Source organism: Anarhichas minor, unplaced genomic scaffold (assembly GCF_050575085.1).
Source record: "Anarhichas minor isolate MPS153535 unplaced genomic scaffold, ASM5057508v1 ptg000055l, whole genome shotgun sequence".
Lineage (NCBI taxonomy): Eukaryota > Metazoa > Chordata > Actinopteri > Perciformes > Anarhichadidae > Anarhichas > Anarhichas minor.
This window is the reverse complement of record NW_027466501.1, coordinates 705,073-729,576: the sequence shown is the minus strand read 5'-3', so window position 1 is coordinate 729,576 and position 24,504 is coordinate 705,073. Positions and strand designations below refer to the sequence as shown.

Here is a 24,504-nt window from a genome sequence, read left to right as displayed (position 1 = left end):
ATCAATGGTTGAGCAGTTATTCAGTTGTTGGACTAGTTGATTGACAGAATTAATTGGCAACAATTGTGATCATCGATAACTCATTCAAGTCATTTATCAACCTAAATGTCAAACGTTCTCTGGTTCCAGCTCCTCAGAAGTGACGATTTGCTGCTTTTCTCTTTTCTTTTGAATATTTTACAATAATGTGAAGAATCCCCTTCGGCTTTAAGAGGTTTTGATTTGGAATTTCTCACTTTTTATCTGAATATTTTATGGACCACATAATGGATTCATTGGAAATATAATCAATTGTTGCAGCCCTAATCAATCCATTTGCACATGTAATATATATTTCTATATCTAATAAATATTTATAACCAGCAGATAAGCATTTAATGGTTTATAACGCACTATATATAATGAAGTTGTAAGCATATCATTATAACTCCTCCTGTGGGTACTCACAAGAGGAGGCTGCTTTATTAACAAATCATGAATTACAATATAGAAAAAAACAGTTGTGATAATATAAACTAAGTCTTCATCGGAGAAGAACACTTATTTATATATTTATAGTACTTACAACTACATTATAGTGCGTTATAAACTATTTGTGCTTCTATAGTGCTTATAAATGCTAAATGGGGGACTTAACGTGATATCGATCAAACTGCAACCTATCTGTCATAGTAGACGGACTGGACCGGGTCAGATTTATAACAAACGGACCACTTTAGTCCGATTTATTGCCACTTTGTACCCTGTTGGAAAAAAAACCAACACCATGTGTTTCTATTTGTCTTTTTAAGTATTGTATTGTTCTCATTCTGTCTCAGATATTGTGCACGAGAACCTGAAGATGGGCTCCGACGGGGAGAGCGACCAGGCATCGGGAACGTCTTCAGACGAGGTGCAATCTCCGACCGGCGTCTGTCTGAGGAACCGCATCCACCGGCGGATCTCCATGGAGGCGAGTCACACGCACATGCACACACAGTAACTGAAAAAAAGGCTTACATGGCAGCGTTCCACGTGTCACCCCCTCTCCGTCTGCTCTGCTCACTACCTCCTCCTCTCCCCCTAAGCCTCATGGGAGATCTGATGAGAGGGGGGGGGGGGGCTCCTAATGGGCTCTTGGTGTCCAAGAATCATGATATTGATGGCACTCCCGCTCCACGAGGACCACAGCAGCGGCTGGTAAAGAGATGCAATGTGATGGTCTGTGCTGTAAACCACAGCGATTCTTCTGTACGTCGGCCATCTCTGTGCGGCTCCAGAGCATGCTGGGAGAGGAGTCTCCTTTGTTCCTCTTCTATAGATAGTGAACTTATGCCATTCAAAACTAAACATAAACAAACTAAACATCATTTTTATTATTTGCGAAAAAATACCGTTGCAATACGCAAACAAATATTCCATTTTTAACATTTTTAGTAGAGTCCTACCCGAAACAGGGCACAAGGCTCCTTCCCCTCCAGTCAGTCATTTCCATGTGTCGTTCATATTTTCTGGATGCAGACACGCCCCTTTTCCAACCAAAAGCTGTTTCATCAACGTTTTCACCCTTTCACCCTTTCATCAAGCTTTTTAAACACCGGCTGGATCAAAGATGATAAATTGGCCTCGGTGGCCTACCTCAGACACAGTAACATGTACGAGCTCAGCAAATAAACAGGATGAATAGTAGGGGGAAAAAAAGAAAAACCTCCTCATGATTATCAGGGGACTCGTTTGCCTGCAAGTTTGTAATTTCACGGTGTTTTTTGTCTGAATTCACTGAGACACTCTTGCTGCAGGCCACCACTAATTTATCCGGCATCTGTTCCATTGTTTCACACGAGCTGTTATAATAGCTTTAAAAGGTGGTGAACCAATTATTTTTTGCAGATCAAATGATGCTACATTTTGGTTATGTTGTGGACTCGCTCCACATTGAATGCAGACGTTCCAAATATATCATCTTCATCTTTATAAATATTGAAACCCTGAGGGAGTTTTCATCTGAAGAGGACGAGCGTCTCAGCCTGGAGGCCTCCTGCCCCCTGCTGGCAGAAGAGCGAATGTGACAAAATCAACCTTGGAAACGTCCTTCTGTCTCTCACACACACACACACACCGCGACCTATTTTGCTCTTGCTTTGAGTGTTTTTCACATCTGTGGGTGCACAAAACAAGAGGAGCTGAAGTATCTGGTGATAATAAGTCAACCTGGTACACACACACACACACAAGCTCTGTTACATGAGCGGAAGTGCACTGCTCTTCTTGTGGTTCTTGAGGTTTTAATTAAGCCGTATTGTTTCAGAAAGGAGGTTGCGGTCACAGAGTACGCTTGCTAATCGACAGCAGTGTTGTGCTTCCACTCGTCGTCACCGCAGACATTTTTATTTTATATTTAAAGGAGACGCAGTTATCCTCAATCATAAAATACTGCACCTCAAACCTACAGTACAACATTGATGTATAATCCCAATGAAAGGGTGGAGGGGTGGCAGCTGAATATCATATGGAGAATTCAGTCAATACTAATCTTTTTAAAAGTTGTTACGAACTTAGGGGGCTGAATATAGTGTTTTAAGACATTATATTACCATTTTATTAGGCAATGTGTAATGCGTTTTAGAAAGGGGCGGTGTCCTAAATCTCTGTGTACGCCATGACAGGTGCAGGACTTTATCTTCCACTTCACAGCAATACCAGCACAGGTTTGATCATGTCCATTTTCTTCAATATGCACAGATTAATGTGAGCCTTGTATATCAGTTATCAGTTATCAGTTAGTTGTAAAACTTGCAAAACGGTGATCGGGTTAATATTCTATTAATTGTTCAGCCCTAATGCTCTATTGTGTTAACCTTTATGTATACAGGGGAATAATCATTTTTAGTGCAACTAAGTGCACATTTGCTTCTATTTGCATGTAAAGTCAACACAGGCTTTGGTATGACCCAGCACGGATCGCATCCAAATAACTAATTTAGTATGCAAGTAATAAATAAAACAATCATTATTTTCCATAAATCTGTCCACAAGTTCAGTCTGATCAACAGGCCAACACCCAAAGATATCAAATTTGATATGTTGCAAATCAGAGCCATGCGGCAGACGTTCATGTTTGAGAAGCTGAGCCAAGAGAATTTATGGATTATTTTGTTGACAACTTCAACAATGAAAGGATTATTTGTTGGCAGTTCATTTTCTCTTGACTGTGATTCGTTATTTCAACACTATATGCAAGTGCTGACATTTGCAACAGTTTTTTTTTAAACAAGGCTGACAAAGTGGTTAACTAATAGTTAAAAAGACAAGTTAATAGAAATGGATGAAATGCTTAGCGGACAGACGCAGTCTGTCGTGGACTGACATTAACTGATGACTTTTAAAGACACCAGTTTACACCAGAGGGAAAGCAACGCTGAGTCGCATTATGTAACACTTCCCCTCCTCGAGACACCGATCTGCTCTCCATAATTTGAGCTTCTACTTCAACTCTCGCTTGTCATAATACATGACAAAGCGCCGCGGTAATGAAATGCGAGCGGCCGACTTGATGGTATTTGTGGAGAGGCCAGAGCTTGAACGCGCGTGCGATGAGCAAACAGATGAGACGTCTTCTCTCGCTGTATTTTTACTCCACTCGCCCTCGTTTTTTTTATCCTCACATCACTCGGCATCGTGTCAGTTCGTCACTATCAGATGTGCTCTTATTTAATCCTGAAATAGATATGATCAGTCATCCACAACAATGAGACATGAGCTCAGTAATGTTGACGATGACAGCCTGCGCTGTGAAGACAAGCTTTAAAGAGGGATGAACATATGTGTGTGTGTTTTTTATCCTTGCCTTGTTCTCTTGCTGTTCTGCTTGCAGGTGTGTGTTTTCACACACCTGCAAGCTATTAACCATCCTTTCATGTGGTTACCTCACAGTGAGTGCTGAGTATGAGTAGCTTGAATTTGCCTTTTAAATATTCAGCTTCTTTTACAAAGGTGCAAAACTCCTTGCCCAAAGATACCCCAGCTCCACTACAGGAATGCCAAATCACAAGCTCGGTTACAAATCAAAACATTTAAACAATATTTTTTTCCGTGTGTGTGTGTGTGTGTGATTTTAGGACCTCAACAAGCGCCTGTCGCTGCCGGCCGACATCCGAATTCCTGACGGTTACCTGGAGAAGCTGCAGCTCACCAGCCCACAGTTTGACCAGCCGCTCAGCCGTCGCTCCCGCAGAGCCTCGCTGGTCAGTGTGTGTGTGTGTGTGAGTGTTTTATTGCTCTGCAGCGCAGACTCCCTCTGTGCAAGTCACCATGGCAACTGGCCCGCTGTGAGACCGGGATGGATTAAGCGCTCACCTCCTGCCTTTAGCCCATCAAATTAGATCATCGTACTCAGCTGTGGTGTGATTATGCAGCTTTGTTGCAGACTGTCGGCGACGTTGCAGGTTTATGTATATCAGAAGTTCGCCAACAGTGACACATAAGCTTAAAGAAGTTATTGTTGGTGCCAACCGGATACTGTTTTTGATTCTTGAAGTCAGAAATGCTGCTTTTCTTGCCCCTTTAGTGCTTTGATATATTGTTGTTCTTCTTTTGGCCAATTCGGTCCTGCCAGCTGAAGAGGATGCTCGTACTTTGATATGAGGAAGACGTAACAACCTGATGATTCTCAGCACACGCTGATGTTATACGGAGTGTCTTTTTCTCTTCGGTTTTCTAAGTAATTTGTGTGTGTGTGTGTGTGTGTGTGTGTGTGTGTGTGTGTGTGTGTGTGTGTGTGTGTGTGTGTGTGTGTGTGTGTGTGTGTGTGTGTGTGTGTGTGTGTGTGTGTGTGTGTGTGTGTGTGTGTGTGTGTGTGTGTGTGTGTGTGTGTGTGTGTGTGTGTGTGTGTGTGTGTCAGTGTCATACCTGTGCATTCAGATTTGACTGAGTTATGATTCCGAGAAGGAAACCGGGCGCTGAGTGTATTAACTACTCTCACTGTTTGAAAACATCCGATGTAAAGCATCGACTGTGCTCGTCATGTTTGATGTCGGTCAGAAACAAAGACTCAATCTACAGAGAAATCCATCACAGAAGAGACACAAAGGAAACAGAATACCACACTCCTGCGTTATGTTTTGGGTTTATATGAAGATGCATCTAAAGGTTTGGGGAAGCTTCACTTCCCGAATGAAAAGATCCTGTAAGTGTGTTGAAATGAGCTTTATTCTGGTGTTGCAGGAACAGTTTAACCAGAGATTGAGCATATAGCAGAATCCAAAATGGGACTCTAACCTTAACCTGTGCCTAAAGTGACTTTGTCCTCTGTCTTTTCCTCAGTCGGAGATTGGTTTTGGCAAGTTGGAGACGTACATTAAGCTGGACAAACTGGGAGAGGTGAGGAACTCCTGAAATCCCATCCGACGCTATTAATGAAGGCAACATGTTTCACAGCTCCCGTTAAGGCCGTAATATTAAACCAGCATTGTGTGTTGCCTTCAGGGAACCTACGCCACAGTATTTAAAGGGCGCAGCAAGCTGACGGACAACCTGGTGGCACTGAAGGAGATCCGGCTGGAGCACGAGGAGGGAGCGCCATGCACCGCCATCAGAGAAGGTAATCGCCTTTTGTCTCCATTTTACACCTTTCACCAACAAAAATGCATATTAATAACATTTGTCTATGAAATATTTGTTGAATTGGGGTCAATTAAAAAGTGTGACATCGGTCTGTCTTTGTCTCTGTCTGTAGTGTCGTTACTGAAGGACCTCAAACACGCCAACATCGTGACGCTTCACGACATCGTCCACACTGAAAAGAGCCTCACGCTCGTCTTTGAGTATCTGGTAAGACTTCCTTACCTTTCTCTTTTGCCAATCCTCTCCGGTTAATTTATCCCTCAACATCACTAAACTCAATGAAAGGGAAAACCGTACACCATTTATATGGATGTCCAATCAGTGTAGATGCTATATGTAGTCAATTGGAGCAACTGTGCCGGCGGTGCCTTAAGAAGACTTTTTGTTGCATCAACAGGATGTGTGAAATAGGAGATTGATGAGTCTGAAAGACGAGGTGAAACGTATGTGGAAAGAGATCTCTGGGTGTCATTGGATCTACTTCCTGTCTGACGGTGTCATTTCTCCCTGTAGGATAAGGACCTGAAGCAGTACATGGATGACTGTGGAAACATAATGAGCATGCACAATGTGAAGGTGAGATTACTGATCTTTTTATTCTGCGCTCTTTACTTATTGTAATGGTATCGTCCCTTGCTGTTGTGTTTGGGTGGAACCAAATGTTCAATACGAAGTTGCAGTGATGGCCCTTTGACAAAATAATTCCATGAACTTAATTTAGGGACTAAAAGTCTTTTTTTGCACATTTCAGTTTGCATTTACATCCCATCTGAGGAATTGAAAATTAGGCAAATTAGACTAATAAAGGATGAAAAAGTGCTGGATGTATGGGACATTTTAATCCCACCAGTTGTGTTCCTTGATTCTCTTTTGAGTGAGATAGATAATCAAATATCCAACAAGCATTGTATTGCCTCATATTTCTAGTAAAAAGTAAAAGAACATTTCGAACTCTGCAGCGACGAACCATTGGGTTTCACATCACGTTTACCCACACATCTCTCCAGGTCTTCCTGTTCCAGATTTTGCGAGGGCTGTCGTATTGTCATAAGAGGAAAGTTCTCCACAGGGACCTGAAGCCCCAGAACCTCCTCATCAATGAGAAGGGAGAACTCAAACTGGCTGATTTCGGTAAGCGGAACTACAGGCAGCAGCTGTTTCCTTCAAGGCAGTGGAGAATGGTTTCCTGTTGTCCTCGCAGTAAACTCGCAAATTTAAGCTTGAAAATAGTGTGTTCTGCTCTTTACAGATGCAATGCTTCTCTCCTGTGTAAACAATGTGTCTTGTGTCTTTTACGGGCTGACAGGGCTGGCGAGGGCCAAGTCTGTCCCGACTAAAACCTACTCCAACGAGGTGGTGACTCTCTGGTACCGGCCTCCGGATGTTCTACTGGGATCCTCTGAGTACTCAACGCAGATCGACATGTGGTACGAGCCCCACGGGAACCCCGCTGCTCCCACGACTAACACTCAGTGAAAGCGTGACTAGTCCATGAATCAGTGTTGATCATAGAAAAATAACTCTCTTGATATTCATTCAAAAAATTTGAGCCATTCATCAAGTAAAAATACCAAACATTTTGAATCAACAGCATCTGAACATATACTAACTCATAATAACAATTTTAAAAAGGTAATCAACCATGCGTGTGTCTCTGCAGGGGTGTTGGCTGCATATTCTACGAGATGGCTGCAGGTCGGCCGCTGTTCCCCGGCTCCACCGTGGAGGACGAGCTCCACCTCATCTTCAGGTTACTGGGTGAGTGGCTGCTGCCGGCAGGCCAGAAAACCCAAAAGTCTCACGGCACACGTTTAACCAAACCCGGCAAAACACCGCATGTCTTGAGTGGCTGTTATTCTCTGACTTCAGGCACACCGACGGAGGATAACTGGCCGGGGATCTCCTCCATCGACGAGTTTAAATCCTACAACTTCCCCAAATACAAGCCGCAGCCGTTACTCAACCACGCTCCCAGGTACGGTGGTCTACGTTTCTGAGCATGCACGATCTTGTGTGTGTGTGTGCATTTTGTTTGTGTTTTATGTATCCATGGCATCCTTCGCATGTATACAATAATAGTGTGTTTTCATGTGCATGTGTGCCGTGGGCAGGAAATCCTGTGGAACATTTCACAGACCACTTCCTTCCTCCCATGAGCCCCGACATTCCTGTCCAGCCCGTGTTGCAGGCAGACAGTAAACCGTTGCTCCTCCTTTTGTCTCCTCTAGGCTGGACGGCGAAGGCATCGAGCTGCTGCTGGCTTTCCTCAGAGTGAGTCTTTACTTCCTGCATAATACCCAGAATGCAAAGCTCATTTCACACCTCTCTTTCATTTATCATTTTCTCATCTTGAAGCACATATTAAGCTAACCTACCCATCTTTAACTTATAAACTGTTAATTATTAACACAATATGCTTTCTATTTCTCAGAATTGAGTTCCTTACTTAGTATAAATATTGCACTGGTATTCTAAGTTTTATTTCTAGTGCCCTTTTAAAATTTTAAATATATCAACAAAAAGATCAGCATGAACACATCATTATTATCATTATTACACACATTATTAGTTGTATTATTGGTCATTTTGCTGCACTAAACTTCTAATTGCTTGATTGATTCTTAAAGTGCATGAATGTTCATTGTTGTCAATTAACTCGCTCTCTGAGCCTTCAGCCACATCTCACAGTCTTGTCACATGACCATGATGTGAACTTTGGGTCACATTACAAGAAAAGGAGGCAATAATTCATCATGAGATAACAAATACTTCAAACAGCACAACCCTTTAACATTATAATCCTCTCTCCCATCATTTGATTTGATTTTGGGAATGAATTCCTTCAGTACCATTTGTAGACAGCAGGGGGCAAAGCACTATCAGTGTTCTCCCATACACAGTGTTTCCGGTGGACGCTACTCTGGGTTCCTCTTTCTTATGTGCTTTAGTTTATCCAAGTGAATCACTGATTGTTTCCTGTTTCTGTCTCCGCAGTACGAATCTAAGAAGAGGATTTCAGCTGAAGAGGCAATGAAACATTCCCACTTCAGGCAGCTCGGGATGAAAATTCACACACTGCCTGAGAGTGAGTGCTGCAATCTGCCTTTCTCGGTGCCTTCTTACTGCATTTCTTTTCTTCTTCCCTGCTATTGGCTGTGCACTGAAGCTCTCCTCTGTCTTGCAGGTGTATCAATATTCACATTAAAAGAAGTGCAGCTGCAGAGGGACCCTGGTTACAGGAACTCCTCGTACACAGAGTCAGGTGGGTGGGGAACACATCCACGTGCTTCAGCATTTAACCTTGTTAGATCATCAGACCAAGAAGTAAACTGTTCTTACTTAATATGATCATGTGGCCATCATCAGAAAGCAGGTCAAATGAGACTGACGGACACTGACCCCAGGGGATTGTCTTATTTGATTATGGCAGTTAAAGATACTCCAGTGATGAAGTATTATACTTCCATGAAGTTGGGGGATTCACCAGAGATGAGGGGGAGTCATAATAACACCAATAGTCCACACTGAAGTAGAAGTGAAGTTTAAATTTCCCATCATGCAACTGGAATTGTCTTTAATTGGACCCCCACACCCCTACGTCCTAAATGTCCACTTCTTGCAAACCACATCTCCAGTGTGTAATTTAGACTTTCCATAAAAACATTTTAAGTCTCAAGCCAAAACCCAGATAACCCCGATGACATCATGGTTTTTATTTTATTTCAAACTCTTTTATTATGTTTTCACAGGCTGCATAGGGCTCCTTATTATTATTATTATAAGTAAACTGAGCGTGTAACATCGGTGATGCCCCTTAAACCCCTTAAATGACGGCTACGTAGCATTATTAATGTAAAGCAAAGGCAGTATGGGTATTGTATTTTTTTGACTTTTTCCTTTCTGTCCAGGTAACGGCAAGATCAACAGGAGGCAGAGCATGCTATTCTGATGTCTGATGAAGAGGATGGTCGACTGCCCAACTTCATCATCAATTCCCACCAACCTCTCGCATGAGCCCACCTCCCCTTGGAGTCCCCCCCCCCCCCCCCCCCTTTGTACCTGCACACAAACACGCACACACACCCCTCTGAGCGTGTGATTCTGGGTTGAATCTATTTGGAGACTGTTTATTTATTGGGGGGTTGAGGTTGAATTATTTGCTGCTAAACTACTACTGTCTGTATTTAACACACCGTGTGTGTGTGAGTGTGCGCGTGTGGGGGTGTGTACATGATGTGAACTCGAGACGCCATGCACAGTTGAGCAGTCAGAAAGGTTACTATTGTTTTACTCCTGACGACGATTCTCCGGCTTCATTTGAGTTAGAATTCCACTGATGTTGATGTCGACGCTGTGATCCAAGTTGTTGTTCTTGTTGTCGTGCTTGGAGACCAAACGCTTCAGTTTCTTTTTTATAAATATGTATATCTATATAGATCTATATCTATATCTATATATATATATAGATATAGATCTATATATTTGGAGTTTATGTTTTGTTTTTCTTCGAGCTTCCGTGACTGAACCACAACATTTCCAGGTTTAGAAAGACTGGGACGCGAGATGGTGGGGGGGCGGGCGGGGGGGGGAAACGGTTCCTCTGGACTGAAAACATTTCAGTCGACCCTTTTTCTAGAGGCCCTGCTGCCCTCGGGGGGTGTTGCACTGAGGGTCAAACAGCAGGACTTTGAGCTGATTGTGGTAGCAGTTTTAAGTTGATGGTTTAAGAAGCACACAGACTCCAATCAAACTGGGAGAACATGAAACCAACATTCGGTTCTTTTATTCTTTTTGAACGATCTTCGCAATGGGACCAAAACTGAGGAGTGGGGGGGAGGCAAACAATTTGGAAGACGAGCGCAAAGCACGGTTGAAAGAGGAATACTCGAGCTGAACAGGAAGTCATGTGACGTCCCACAGGAAGCCAGCAAGCCTTCCCTAAAACCCCTCAAAAAAACTGCCAGGACGTCAGTGCTTTAAAAAAAAAGAAAAAGAAAAAAAATGCAAGCTACACGTTCTCGCTCTGTGCATTGAGATTTCACTGCAGTAAGTCTTTGTTTTTAACTTGCACTTCAGTGTGTGTTTTTTTGGAATCAGGGACCTGTGCCTCGACACGGCCGAGTTTACCCAACAGTATTAAGATGTGTCCTCTTTGTCTGTGACCTCTGACCTGGGGGGGGGGGAGGCCTTCAAAAGCAAAATGGTTGGTTTCCACTTGGCATCAGACTACTGCTCTCTAGCATTTGTACACAAGAGAAAGAAAAAAAAAAAAAAAAGATTTCAAATTGAAATTTTAGATTTAACTGCCCGCTGTGTTGTTTGCAACTGACAGTGATGCTACAGATGAAGCCGGTTGAGAAGTCTCACTTTTAACTGCATGTTTACTGAAGCAAATAGAAGATCTCCCGAAAATCACTTGAGCAGTTTTAAAGTGGCTGCTGGTGTGCTTTGCATCCCTGGTTTAATTTATACTTGGTGTATTCACATCTTGTCCAGATAATTTCAGCAGCTATGCGACAGCAAAAAAGTGCTTTTAAGGACTGTTTGACATTTTGGGCTAGAGTTAGATGAGAAGATTGACGCCCCTCTCATATCTGTACAGTAAATATGAAGCTAGCACCAGGAGCTTGTTAGCTTAGTTAGCTTAGCTTAGCGTGAAGACTAAAATCGAGGCTAGCCTGGCTTTGACCAAAGGTAACAAATCTGCCTACCAACACCTCTAAAACTCACAAGTGAACACATTTAATTTTAAGTTGTAGTTTTATAGGGGGGGTGACATGCTGGACTTTTTCTTAACACGGTCAATTTTTGGAATCTTGTAGAGACTGTGAGGTTGCTACGCTGGCAATTAAACAGACTTTTTTTACACATTGTTTTTTGTACGAATTACACAATGACAAGTTGAATAGTTAACCTCAGAGGTGCTTTTCAGCAGATTTTGTTACTTTAAGAGAGCTGTTACCCCGTCTCTATTTTTATGCTAAGCTAACCTGACCAGCGACATGTTTATTGTGCAGACACGAGTGGGAGTGATCTTCTTGTCTCACCCTAGGCTAAAAAGCAAATAGGCCTATTTCTCAAAATGTCTCAAAAGGTTTGTGGTAAACATCGAGTTTTACTGTCGGCGATTCAGAATCACATTTTGATTCAACAGTCACGCAGAGAGAAATCTATCATTCAAATTCACAGCAAGCGATTTTTACACTCAAAGTAGCAAAAAAGGAGTGCGGTGCATAAAAGCTGAATTACACCAGGAATGCATTAAACATCACAGGTTGAACATGCAAGAGTGTGAGAAGATCTGAGGAGATTTTCCTGTAACTGCAGCTCTTTTGTTCAACATCTACATGAAAATTTCACATTTATTGTCTGCTGAGATTTAAAGGATTTGAGCAACACAGAGTTGCTGATTGGGTAGAACATGCTAGAGAAGTGCTGTAAGCACGACTAATGCTTGTTAAACCCATTAATAGCTGAGAGAATTAATGTAATAAACATTAACTTTATCACAGTTTGCAGCTAATAGTGTAATAATCCTGTAATACTAATCATTTCACTAGTTAAAACCTTTGGCAGGATATTCTCCTTTCAGCGTGGAATAGATTATATATATTTAACAATTAAAGCTCCATACAAACTGTCACAACAGAATAAATTAAGATGAAAGATACTGTTAACGATTTATATTTCAAATAATGTAACAATTGTATTCACAGGACAAAAAGTCATTATATTAATGGTAGACATCCTGTATTACATTGACCCATTGCCCAATGATTTCTCCATAGGTAGCTTTACAATGAGAAAACCTTTTTCTTCCCCTCATGTTGTATTTCACGTGAACTGTATCAGTGTGTTTAGATGCTTCACTGACACTTTATCACACTTGAAATAAGTTGTCTTTCATTTATTACGCATGTCGCTGTATTCAATGGTAAGAATGAAGGATTATTCCACCGTTAACTGCGAACTGTGTCACTAATAGCAGTTTTTTTGTTTTTTTTTCATGAACAGCAGTGACATGCACGAAAGGAGATTTCTGCAACCGCTAAATGTTTATTATTGTAAAACTGTAAAACTTTTTCAAATGTATGAATGACCTGAATTTATGTGAACGTGTCTGAGCGAGCGTGCGTGTGTATGTGTGCCTGATGCATGGAAGGCCTGCTGTGTTGTGAATTCGACCTCTCTGAAACACTGAGCCGCCGGTGAACAGTTGGTGTGTGACTCTTTTTACTGGAACTATTTATTTCTCATAACCATCGAAAGTAAATTTAATCTGTTTCATAATCAGTCTGTGCAGCGGTCGTTATTTGAGTGGTGAAAAGTGTGTTAAAATGAATATAGTACTTCTGAATATTCATTCATTTTATTCCAAAAAACAGTAATATTTCTCTCAACAAAACACAAGCAAATCACTGAGAATACATTTCCATTAATTTCTTTATAAAAATAACCAGGAGTCATTTTACAAAATAAAAGCTTTTGTGCAATTTTGACCTGGAATATCTATGAAAACCTGGTTTAAAGCTTAATACATTTACACAAGTCTTACAATATTGAAGGCACAGCTGGTACAAGGCTGAAACGTACAGTGCATTTAAAAAAGAAAAGCATGACACTATTCGAATAAAAACAAGTTCACAGCGTCAAGTAAATGCAATGCAGAAGACAAAATGAAAAGACTTCTACAGTGTTTTAGCGTGCTGGCTAGCAGGTGCTCTGCTAGGAGTCAGTGAGGGATTCATCTCATGGCCACACTCAACATCTGGACAAATCTTTATCAAGTTCAAAAATCAAAATTGTAAAAATTATCATTGTACTTTTTTGCATTCCCAAAAGGTTGACAAATGAGACAAAGCTATTGGTTGACTGTTGTAACACCCGAAACTGGTCACATTGTAAGATTTGTTCAAATTAAAGGAAGCCTCCACATTTTGGGAAATACTCTTTCTTGCCGAGAGTAAAATGACAACATTGATGACGGCTCTTCAGTTAAATATGTAGCTACAGCCAGCAGCTGGCTTGCTTAGCATACATACTGGAAACAGCTAGTCTGGCTCAGCCCAAAGTTAACAAAGTCGGCCTATACCTGTAAAGCCTGCTGTTGAAGATTAAATTGTCTGTTTTTAATCCGTACAAAAAAACGACACATTGTGGTTTCAGCGGATGTTATGTGCCAAACAATTTTTTTGCCTTCAGTCCTCCATAAAACAACAAATTGTTATTTTTTCATTTTTGTACAGTCAATTTGTTAACTAGTACGCTTATAGCCGCTTGTGAGATTTTGTCACCTTTGCACCGAGTAAGGCAAACTGTTTTTCACATCAGCAGTCTTTATGCTAAGCTAACCGTCCTCTGGCTGTAGCTTCATATTAAGCTTACAAACATGAGAGCGGTATCAATCTTCTCATCTACTCTCAGTAGGAAACCAAATATGTCTCTTTCCTCTTAACTGTGCGTTAGCATGACAAACATTTATTTACTTAAAGGAGCTGTACTTGAGTCTATTAAAGGAAGCATCTGTCGTTCTTCAGATCTTGTTATCTCACAATACCTGACAAAGATTTCCCCAGATCATTGTTTCAGTCAGTGATGTGGATATTTGACATTATTCAGGGCAGGGGGGGGAAATAGGGATAACATTCATGAAATTGCAACCAGTCTGCATCACTGAAGTTTAAACCAAGTGAAATGACACGAGATATAAAATGAGATGAGAAATGTAATGAGGTCTGACCTCCAGTCAATATCTTTGCCTGAAAAGAAGCACCAAACACCCGCGTAAAGAACATGAGGAGTTGAACTGTAGTAAACACAAAGAAATGTCTAATGCGGATACTCCTCTCAGAGAGCAAAGCTTCAGAGTGAAGCTCCTGTTTCTTGATATGATAAATGCAAAGGAACAGGTTTCACATCAAAGTCTAAATCGACTCAGAGGAAGTCCAACTCCTGCGTGGTTCATCGTCAGAGTCCAAGGCTGATCTGCTCTGTGCTGATCTGGCCCGGCTTGGTCTGGCCCAGTTTGCTCTTGGAGCTTGGTCTGGCATCAGCACTTGTGGGAGCTGGAGGAGAACAGCAGAGGAGAGGGACCATCCATGCTGGGTAAAGGCATAGAGATGTGTCCATTCAGCAGAGTGGGGAACTGTAGGGGGACAGGTGAAATCAGAGGTGGAAGACACAGATAATATTTAACCCCCTGACATATTTCTTTATCAGAGAAGCATGGTAAGTTATGACATATTCATTAAAAAAGGAAAATACATTTTTATAAACATTTTAAGACGGTGAAGAAAGTGCAACTTTTGGTATTTACTGTTCAAGCACCTGTTGAGAATGTATGTGTTCATATAGTCTTTCAAATTAGTCTGATGGCATAAGGTGATGTTTGTAGAAAAAGTAGGCAATTGGATCAGATTTGATTCCAGCACTGTCTCTGCAGTCCGAAATGTTCAAATCCAACAGAGTGGCTTTAAAGAGAATTAATATGGTTAAATGGCTTAAGTCATTGTGGCTTTACACCGATTTAAAAATGTAGTGTCATTTAACAAGTGTATACACGAGCATATTGATTTATTGATCATTACTAGAAGATCGATATACAGTAGTCATTACATTAATGACGTGACCTCCATAATGGTGACAGTGATGTTAAAGTTAGTCAATGCTTTCACAGAGTAACTTGTGCAATAAGATGAGGGAAACGTATATTCTGTCTGAGGTGATTCAATGTTGTAACAAACCTGTGTGACAAACATTTTCTACAGCTCTCTACTACTGCTGCTGCGTCACAGGAGGAGAATCTGCTCTTACTTACAGTGGGTACGGAAAGTATTAAGACCCCTTTAAATTTTTCACTCTGTTTCATTGCAGCCATTTGCTAAAATCAAAAAAGTTCATTTTATTTCTCATTAATGTACACTCAGCACCCCATCTTGACAGAAAAAAACAAATGTAGAAATTTTTGCAAATTTATTAAAAAAGAAAAACTGAAATATCACATGGTCATAAGTATTCAGACCCTTTGCTCAGTATTGAGTAGAAGCACCCTTTTGAGCTAGTACAGCCATGAGTCTTCTTGGGAATGATGCAACAAGTTTTTCACACCTGGATTTGGGGATCCTCTGCCAGTCTTCCTTGCAGATCCTCTCCAGTTCCGTCAGGTTGGATGGTGAACGTTGGTGGACAGCCATTTTCAGGTCTCTCCAGAGATGCTCAATTGGGTTTAGGTCAGGGCTCTGGCTGGGCCAGTCAAGAATGATCACAGAGTTGTTCCGAAGCCACTCCTTTGTTATTTTAGCTGTGTGCTTAGGGTCATTGTCTCGTTGGAAGGTGAACCTTCGGCCCAGTCTGAGGTCCAGAGCACTCTGGAAGAGGTTTTCTTCCAGGATATCTCTGTACTTGGCCGCATTCATCTTTCCTTCAATTGCAACCAGTCGTCCTGTCCCTGCAGCTGAAAAACACCCCCATAGCATGATGCTGCCACCACCATGTTTCACTGTTGGGATTGTATTGGGCAGGTGATGAGCAGTGCCTGGTTTTCTCCACACATACCGCTTAGAATTAACGCCAAAAAGTTCAATCTTGGTCTCATCAGACCAGAGAATCTTATTTCTCATAGTCTGGGGGTCCTTCATGTGTTTTTTGGCAAACTCTATGCGGGCTTTCATATGTCTTGCACTGAGGAGAGGCTTCCGTCGGGCCACTCTGCCATAAAGCCCCGACTGGTGGAGGGCTGCAGTGATAGTTGACTTTGTGGAACTTTCTCCCATCTCCCTACTGCATCTCTGGAGCTCAGCCACAGTGATCTTTGGGTTCTTCTTTAACTCTCTCACCAAGGCTCTTCTTCCACGATTGCTCAGTTTGGCTGGACGGCCAGGTCTAGGAAGAGTTCTGGTCGTCCCAAACTTCTTCCATTTAAGGATTATGGAGGCCACTGTGCTCTTAGGAACCTTGAGTGCTGCAGAAATTCTTTTGTAACCGTGGCCAGATCTGTGCCTTGCCACAATTCTGTCTCTGAGCTCCTTGGGCAGTTCCTTCGACCTCATGATTCTCATTTGCTCTGACATGCACTGTGAGCTGTAAGGTCTTATATAGACAGGTGTGTGCCTTTCCTAATCAAGTCCAATCAGTTTAATTAAACACAGCTGGACTCCAATGAAGGAGTAGAACCATCTCAAGGAGGATCAGAAGAAATGGACAGCATGTGAGTTAAATATGAGTGTCACAGCAAAGGGTCTGAATACTTATGACCATGTGATATTTCAGTTTTTGTTTTTTAATAAATTTGGAAAAATTTCTACATTTCTGTTTTTTTCTGTCAAGATGGGGTGCTGAGTGTAGATTAATGAGAAATAAAATGAACTTTTTTGATTTTAGCAAATGGCTGCAATGAAACAAAGAGTGAAAAATTTAAAGGGGTCTGAATACTTTCCGTACCCACTGTATATTACATTGTGGGGACTTAAGTAGTGCACCAGCGTTGTGAGGACTAAATCACCGGCCATTAGATGCTTAACAGTTTGTTTTTGGAGTTGTCTATGTCTGTTTGTGTCAAGAGAGTTGACATGGCTGGGAGGAGCTCCTGACCAACCAGCCCTCTCCCCCTAACTAACAGGATGTTGCCCCCTCTTCTTGTCCCCACCAGAACGGAAACATCTGTGGCTTATTTTGAAACCCTGGCACACAGTGAATCGCACATAACTGTGTGAAAACAACGGACGAGTCAAATCTTTTTTTTTTTACACAGGTCGGTCAGAAGTGAAACATTTTAGAACTTATTTCACATAATTATCCATAAAAAGGGTATACAGTATGAAAGGAACTGGCATTTTCTCTTAGTATTACTGGTGTGTGTGTGTGTGTGTGTGTGTGAGAATACATTTCATGTGTATATTTTCTTGCGTTACAATACTTAGGAGAACCAAGTCAGGGTTAGGGTTAGCAAATTGACTCAGTTACTCAACACCTAACATCTACAGTTTGCTGACGTTAGCTAACATTAGCCACCGGAAGCTACTGGTCATATCAGACCAAGAAAGGTTGTAGCAGCAGAACTCCTGAGAGTATTAACTGTGTTGTGAATTCTCCTTTTCATTTGTAAAAGTAAAGGATGTGTTATTTTATGTTTCATGAATTCCATAGTGTCGCTTTAAATTAGGGTAAAGGCTAAGGTTCGGGTTGGTTTAGGGTAAGGATGATTTTATGTTATTGGAAGAAAGTTTACAAAAACACAGTGCTTGTCTAATTGTTCAACTGACACTGAAACCTCTTTTCAACGTGGGATACAGTGATTGGCCATTTGTTTGTTTGGCCAACAAGCAGTCTCAGAGTTCCTCACATATACAGCAATTCTAAATGCGTGGGGTTGCGTATGTGTGTGTGTATTACCTGAAAGAGGGGGGCATGGCTCTGCAGTTGTGCAGGGCTGAGGGGTCCCACTGGACTCAGGCTGGACCAGAAATGGATATTGGAGAGTAGAGGACTGGGAGTGAGCAGCAGACCAGACGGAGTCTACATTGACAAAAACCCAAAGTAAAATGTAGGATAAATACACCACGATGGAAATGTTGGTGTTTATTCTGGCCATGAGCCCAGAGAGCTGCTCATGGTCTGTGGTGGAGTTGTCAAGTCATACAGTCTCACCCAGAGCTCGAAGCCAAGTCTGCCCTCTAGTGAACTCATGTCTCCTAGACAGACGGACTTGGCAGACTGACTCCATGCTAGTCAGGAAGCTCCACTCATACACAATTCATGACATCTATTTTCTTCTGTCTCGTCTTTCTTTTGTCTCTTCATATTTGACTAAAGCCGGTTTTCTTTCTGGTTCTGTCACAGGAACATAGGATTTCTACCGACTGTTCTACCATGATAGTCCGGAACTACAGTTCAGGAACAACAGTTTCCTCAGTGCGTTTGTGTTTATAGTCTCACCGCAAAGGAGAAGTGCCACCACTGAGGTTATTGTTATCTGAATTTGTTTAAAACCCTGCTTCAATTTTATTTTAGCAATGCTTAATATATATATATGCCTTTTTGTTAACAGTCAAGTCAATCTTTAAAAAGGTGCCCTGGTGGCGTCGATCATGACCTTTGCTGCAAGTCATCCCCCATCCCTTTCTCACCTCGTTTCCTGTCATCTGTCTATCGGCTTTCTAATAAAGGCATCAAATGAGCTGACAAATATTTAGAAATCTGTTTTTCATTGCAGGAAGCTGTCTGAAACGCTTCCTTTGAAAAAATACAAGGCTGTGCTTTGGCTATATCTTATTGCCGGTCATCTTTGTATCTCAAATTTCCTTTGTTTGACCACTCATACTTCTGCTGATCTAAAACAGGCGTATGAGCCTTGGTGGTGTTCAGCTCCATTAAGCTCCTTGATCAGGACCAGCTTATGCTTTGCTTTTGTCAGTGTTTTGATGTTTTTTTGCCGATTTACCAGCCAGATCGAGCTCATGGCTTGACTTGCAATATACCAGTTTACCCCCAGAAACCACCTTAAACTGGTTTCTGGTGAACTAAAAACAGAATCACATCTGTCCAGGGGAAAGTGGATAAGTGGCTGTGGATACCAACAGCTCAGGTGTGCTTTGCAAACACTTAATCATACAAAATGTTCAGCGATGAGGGAACAGTTTAGCGTACACTTTTACTTTCCATTAAGTACTGTACACACGCAGCATATCATTGCTCGGTCTGGATAAAGGCGTCAGCTGAATGCCTGAATGTAGTCTACTGTCCTGGTTTGGTCAGTGTGTTGCTGCCAGTGAATCAGGAGCTTCAGAAACATATGGCTTCACTTATGAACCTCCTCCCTCCCTGGCCTCCTCCCCTCTTTCCGCTCACCTCTTTCCATCTCCTCCCTGTCTACAAGCATAATTTTCTTCCTCCCTCCCTAAAAGCATCGTCCTTTCTCAGCCTTTTTCTTCTCCTTTTTCCTCACCTAATACCACCTGTATTTACAGAAGGACTGTGTGCGAGTGCAGTGGTGTTAGTACATGTGTTATGTTTCATGTTGTACCTGTGTGGTGAGGAAGGCAGGGGTCAGGGAGCCTGAAGGCAGCGCCGGGCTGTTGAGCGCAATGGAGACAAGGTCGCTTCCTGTCAGGAAGAGCGAGGAGGAGGAGATTTCCAACCTTTTGGGTTTCCTGCTTTTCAAAGGCCCGCTATTGGCGAATCTCCTGCATTCTGGCATCGCATGTGACCTCTCTCTCTCCCTCTGACCAGATGAGAGGTTTAGAGGTTGGGCGCTCTGCTCTAACTCATTAGTCTCTGAGCTCTGGCCCCGCCCCCTCCACAGTGCGTGGACAGGGCTTTGCGGCGGGGAGGAGGAGCAGGAGGAAGAGCGGGCCTGGACCGGAGACGGTCTGGAGGAATGGGAGGTCTCAGTCGAGGGTGGGGTTGGGGGCAGGGAGGAGTGGCCGCGGTTGGTTACGAATCGGATGACGGAGGAGCTGTCGCCGTAGTGATCGGATCTGGGCTCCGTCTTGATCGGCCGATGCGGTTCCAAGGGGTGCTGCAGGGTGCTGACGGTGAAGGAGGAGTACAGGCTGGAGTGGAGGTACTGGTTTCTCCCACCACCGTCCTCGTCGTCAGCCTCAGGCTCTGACGTCCCGCCCCCACTTTCCTCACTGCTGCGGCCCGACTCTACCACCGCAGGGTCCATCTTCAGGATCTCAGGGAACGACACAAACTTGTAGACGAACTTCTGGCCGATCACCTTCTTGATGATGTTCTGCAGAGGAAACGAGATGTGATTTTATTAGTGTAAGCCCCTTTATTAACAGTTTTGGTGTGTTGATTTCAATTGGGTTTCATGGCCCTTAGGACATAAATCACATCATGAAACCAGTCAGATGGTTTAACAATGAATAGTTTTGAAGTGTATAAGTTGCGTACTTTGTCGTAGTAGTAGCGCAGGGCTCTGCTCAGCTTGTCATAGTTCATGTTGGTCTTGTTCTTGCGCAGCCCCCACAGCTTAGCCACCTCTTCTGACTTAAGCAGCTTGAACTCGCCGTCGTTGGACGTCCAGCAGATGAGATGTTTGTGGCTTTGGTCGATCAGCAGCTGTAGCAGGAACTGCCAGAGTGTGATGGAACTCTCCATGACGGGATGACACCGGAGACACAGGCGACCTACAGAGGAGAATCAAGGCTTAATGAAATCACAACAACCACGCATTGCTTTGTATTATCAAGAAGATTGTCATTAAAACACATATCATCTTATTATAAATCCCCTGTCATTTTAAAATGTGTCAGCAATCAAATGTCATTTTACATCTCCAGCAAACATAACCTAAGCATTCATTTGGAGTCATGTTTCAGGCCACAACGTGAATTAAAGTTCAATATTCATCCTGTCTTTGATCACCTTGTTTGTCTGCTGTTTGGTGCTGGGTGGGTAGCATACAGTGGGTCTATCACTTTAAAAAAAATCAAAAACAGCTGTAGTAAACTGGTTTGATGAAAGAGGGGAGACTCAACCAAAACAATACAGTTGTGGTTCGTAAGAAAAACCAAATAATGAGCTAAGAAGATGCTAAATCCCTCCGTTGGCTGAGGGGAACACCTGAGTTGACTGATAATTATCTGCGGATTTGTCAATAAGAGTGACACCTTTCACATCAAACATGTTCTAAGATCCATTGTTGGTATACAAATATCGATTAGTGCAGCTTTAAACCTTTCCAGTAAAGCCCTTAAAAAGGTCTTGTATTGAAATAATTGCACACATTGCTGTATTTTCGGGAATCATACGCCATAGAAGACATAAAGTGAAGTAAGGATCAAAGAAAAGAGGGTAGGTGGGTAGCAAGGAAGAGGAGGAGAAGCTGGAGGAGGAACTGTCGATACGAATGCAAACCGCAATCCTTCCTCTGGTGCAAACTCCACTAAAAACTACAAGCATAACAGAGCTGATCATGCCCACCCATCCTCTCCGACTAGGAATTCCTCTCCGACTAGGAATTCCCTGTCACACAACACAACACAAACAAACACCAAAGGCTCTACTGGACATTATGATTCTTGAGCGAAATATGTAATCAATACCTCTATATGAGCTCACGCGCTTTTATCGCTTGGATTTGCATACTTTGGCCGCCTTCCAAAGCAGGATGGAGGCAGTAGTAAATACAAGTGTGAGTGAAGCCGCCATTGATGCTCAGGGTTACGCCTGTCCTTGTGCCCTTGCTTCACCTCCTATTTAAATATTGGAAAGAGCAGGATTTGTGGACAGATGAGTGACAAATTAGAAGAACGTGTATACTGTCTCTCTCTCTCGTGTGTGTGTGTGTGTGTGTGTGTGTGTGTGTGTGTGTGTGTGTGTGTGTGTGTGTGTGTGTGTGTGAGAGAGAAAGAGACAAAGAAAGAGAGAGGGCCAGACTTCCGTATGTTTCCATGGTGATAAAGCAGGATGTGGTCAGTGACCTTCTGCCAAGACAAGCACGAGTCTAACCGACGTGTTTACCTTGAAGCCACCGACTGTCTGTGAGCGTCTTCCTGTCTGTTTCTCCGTCTCCTTTGTGCTCTCTCTCTCTCTCTCTCTCTCTCTCTCTCTCTATTCAATCAATTTACAAGGTGCTTCATTAGCAGGAAATACAGAACTACTTACTGCCACAAGAAAACACAACAAATACATCATTAGAACCAGATTTCATTTGCAACCATGACGATATCACAGTTTGCAGTTGCATCACAAATCCCCATGGCAACCACATCTGCCTCAGCAGTGGAGAAACATTGGAGGAGAGGACCTCGAGCATTGCCACCAGAAGTGAGGGTTCCTCTACCCACCTTCATAATCGACCACTAATTCAACATGAAAACACAGTATGCATCCCTTCTTCTCGCTCTGTCTCTCTAACAGGAAACCACCCAGCAGAGAGGGGAAAGTGTGTGTGTGGTGCGAACAATGACCCATCGCCATGAACACACACAAACGCATATCCCCGCTTCCTTTTTCCTGCATGGGTGTGTGTGTTAAGTGATGGAAGAACTGTAGTGCTGTCTGTCTGTCTAAACGAGGACTTCCTGTCATTCAGCTTCAGGGGGCGTCTTCCCGGAGTAAGGCCTTCCTTTTCTGGGAGGTAGGACGTCCTGTCACTGGGAACCACCAGGAACACACGCACACGCACTCGCACACACACACCTATACTTCTTTTTTAGAGCAACAATTCAACACAGGTCCACAACAGCATATGGAGAATGCATCTATGTCCTCATCTCAGACTCTGTTTGATCTATGTTCACCCTCTGAACAAATCTGGACTAGAGAGAAACAAAGGAGGAAATGTTGATTTTTGAATTTCAGAGTAAATTTGCACTCTCTTTCTTTCTCTCTTTGTGAGTACAAGTTAACACATAACTGATCCATGCATGAACATTTTCCTTCCTCAAATGTGAATCCATCAGATATACACTTCAGTGTAATTACGACACTCAAGACAAACCACACCAAAAAAGTCGCACATGACCCTCCATCCCTTTTCTGGGCTTGTTGTTTCTTTTTCTTGGAGGTATGTGTGTGTGTGTGTGCGTGTGTATGGGGAGGGAGTTGGGGTTCAGCTGGAACTCAAATGGTTCTTTGTTTTGCCCCAGTGACTCATTTTCAAGATGTTGTCTGCTGCCAGCTTCAATCCGGAAGCGCATGGCAATTAGTCTGCGAGGTCCAGACAAACCAGAAAGTCTACAACCAGACTTTTAAAGGAGCCACGGCTAATTTTTTCATGGGAGCCGGGACACTGACCTGTTTTCTTTCTTTCTTTATGTCGTCTCAAATGTAGCAAACTAAATTTTGGCAAATTTACGCATGCGTCTGTGCCAAACCCGGAGAACCCACGGCTTTAACACCTTTTTACGCACGGCATTAACGCTTATTACGCACAAGGTTAATCCCTTACGCGCAGCATCGACGTGGTTTTCAAGTTGACAGTGAATATGTGAACCTGATCGGGTTTCATCAAATACGAAAACAGCTATAGAAGTGCGCTTCTGTCTCTCCGTTACGCACGAACCCGCACCCATAAAAAGTTGGAAGTAGAAGTAAACTTGTACCTACCCTGCTGTGGACGGCCGCTGCTCTTCTGCTAGTCTGGCCGTGTATGAGGTGTGTGTTTGTGTCTTATAGCGGTGTGTGTGTGTTGTGTCGGGGCTCCATGCCGCTGCTGTCTGAAAGCGGATCTGCAGCTTTTCTCTCCCCTGCCTCAGAGCAGGAAGTCGGGACGCGCAGACGGAGAACCGGCGCACTTCCTCTGGCGTAGTATTCCCGTCTGTGTAAACACACACACACACACACACACACACCCACACACACACAGAGCGAAAGAGAATCTATATTTCCCAGAAACACACTGTCTTTTTGACATGTTAACTCATGCACTTAAATAGCCTACAGGTAGACGCGCTCATTTTCTTCCTCCTCGTTCTCTCTCTCTCTCTCTGTCAAACACACTCAAATAGTATATTGTAATTCCGACTCACTCAGCGTTGAGCCAACTGACAACTGACGTCACCATCTTCCTGCTCACCAGGAGAGGTTCCTGTTCTTATACACACACACACACGCGCACGCGCACGCACGCACGCACACACACACTCACACACGTTCGGTACTTTCGTAACTTAAAAGTGTTTGATTACACGTTGATAGTGCTGCGTGTTGCCAAAGCAAATAGAATGAATCAATTAATGAAGGGAGGTGTACTTATTTATTCTGGCAATTGAACAGAATAAAATCATATGTATCATTGGCCTTCAGTTTAATTGAAATATCACGTTTTTTTTGGTTTACTTTACTCGTCTTAATTGTTTTACTTTATTTTTTTATATCTGGCATTGCAGCCTAGACATTCTTCAAACTGGATTAACTGTTCTCATACAATTTGAAACATATAATTTGCTG

General features: G+C 42.7%; 2 protein-coding genes across 3 annotated transcripts in view; one reads left to right on the top strand and one right to left on the bottom strand.

Annotated features, from left to right (window-relative positions):
* The window catches only part of cdk17 (cyclin dependent kinase 17), a 34,420-nt gene extending 23,471 nt beyond the window's left edge, over positions 1-10,949 (top strand). For both annotated transcript variants that reach the window (XM_076076015.1, XM_076076016.1), the window contains 14 exons: positions 819-952; positions 4,098-4,223; positions 5,302-5,358; positions 5,464-5,578; positions 5,714-5,808; positions 6,115-6,177; positions 6,609-6,732; positions 6,908-7,028; positions 7,262-7,359; positions 7,471-7,576; positions 7,830-7,872; positions 8,596-8,686; positions 8,786-8,863; positions 9,510-10,949. In XM_076076015.1, the coding sequence (XP_075932130.1) occupies positions 819-952; positions 4,098-4,223; positions 5,302-5,358; positions 5,464-5,578; positions 5,714-5,808; positions 6,115-6,177; positions 6,609-6,732; positions 6,908-7,028; positions 7,262-7,359; positions 7,471-7,576; positions 7,830-7,872; positions 8,596-8,686; positions 8,786-8,863; positions 9,510-9,550 (1,292 nt within the window). In that variant the 3' untranslated portion in view covers positions 9,551-10,949. The remainder of the gene's footprint in view (positions 1-818; positions 953-4,097; positions 4,224-5,301; positions 5,359-5,463; positions 5,579-5,713; positions 5,809-6,114; positions 6,178-6,608; positions 6,733-6,907; positions 7,029-7,261; positions 7,360-7,470; positions 7,577-7,829; positions 7,873-8,595; positions 8,687-8,785; positions 8,864-9,509) is intronic.
* Positions 10,950-12,951: 2,002 nt separating this feature from the next.
* elk3 (ETS transcription factor ELK3) lies at positions 12,952-24,086 on the bottom strand. The gene is made up of 5 exons (XM_076076014.1): positions 23,662-24,086; positions 20,500-20,735; positions 19,622-20,335; positions 17,992-18,114; positions 12,952-14,746 (listed from the first exon to the last, which is right to left on the bottom strand). Exons 2-5 carry the CDS (start codon positions 20,704-20,706, stop codon positions 14,651-14,653), a joined length of 1,140 nt encoding a protein of 379 aa, XP_075932129.1. The 5' UTR covers positions 20,707-20,735; positions 23,662-24,086; the 3' UTR covers positions 12,952-14,650.
* Between the last annotated feature and the right edge of the window lie 418 nt (positions 24,087-24,504).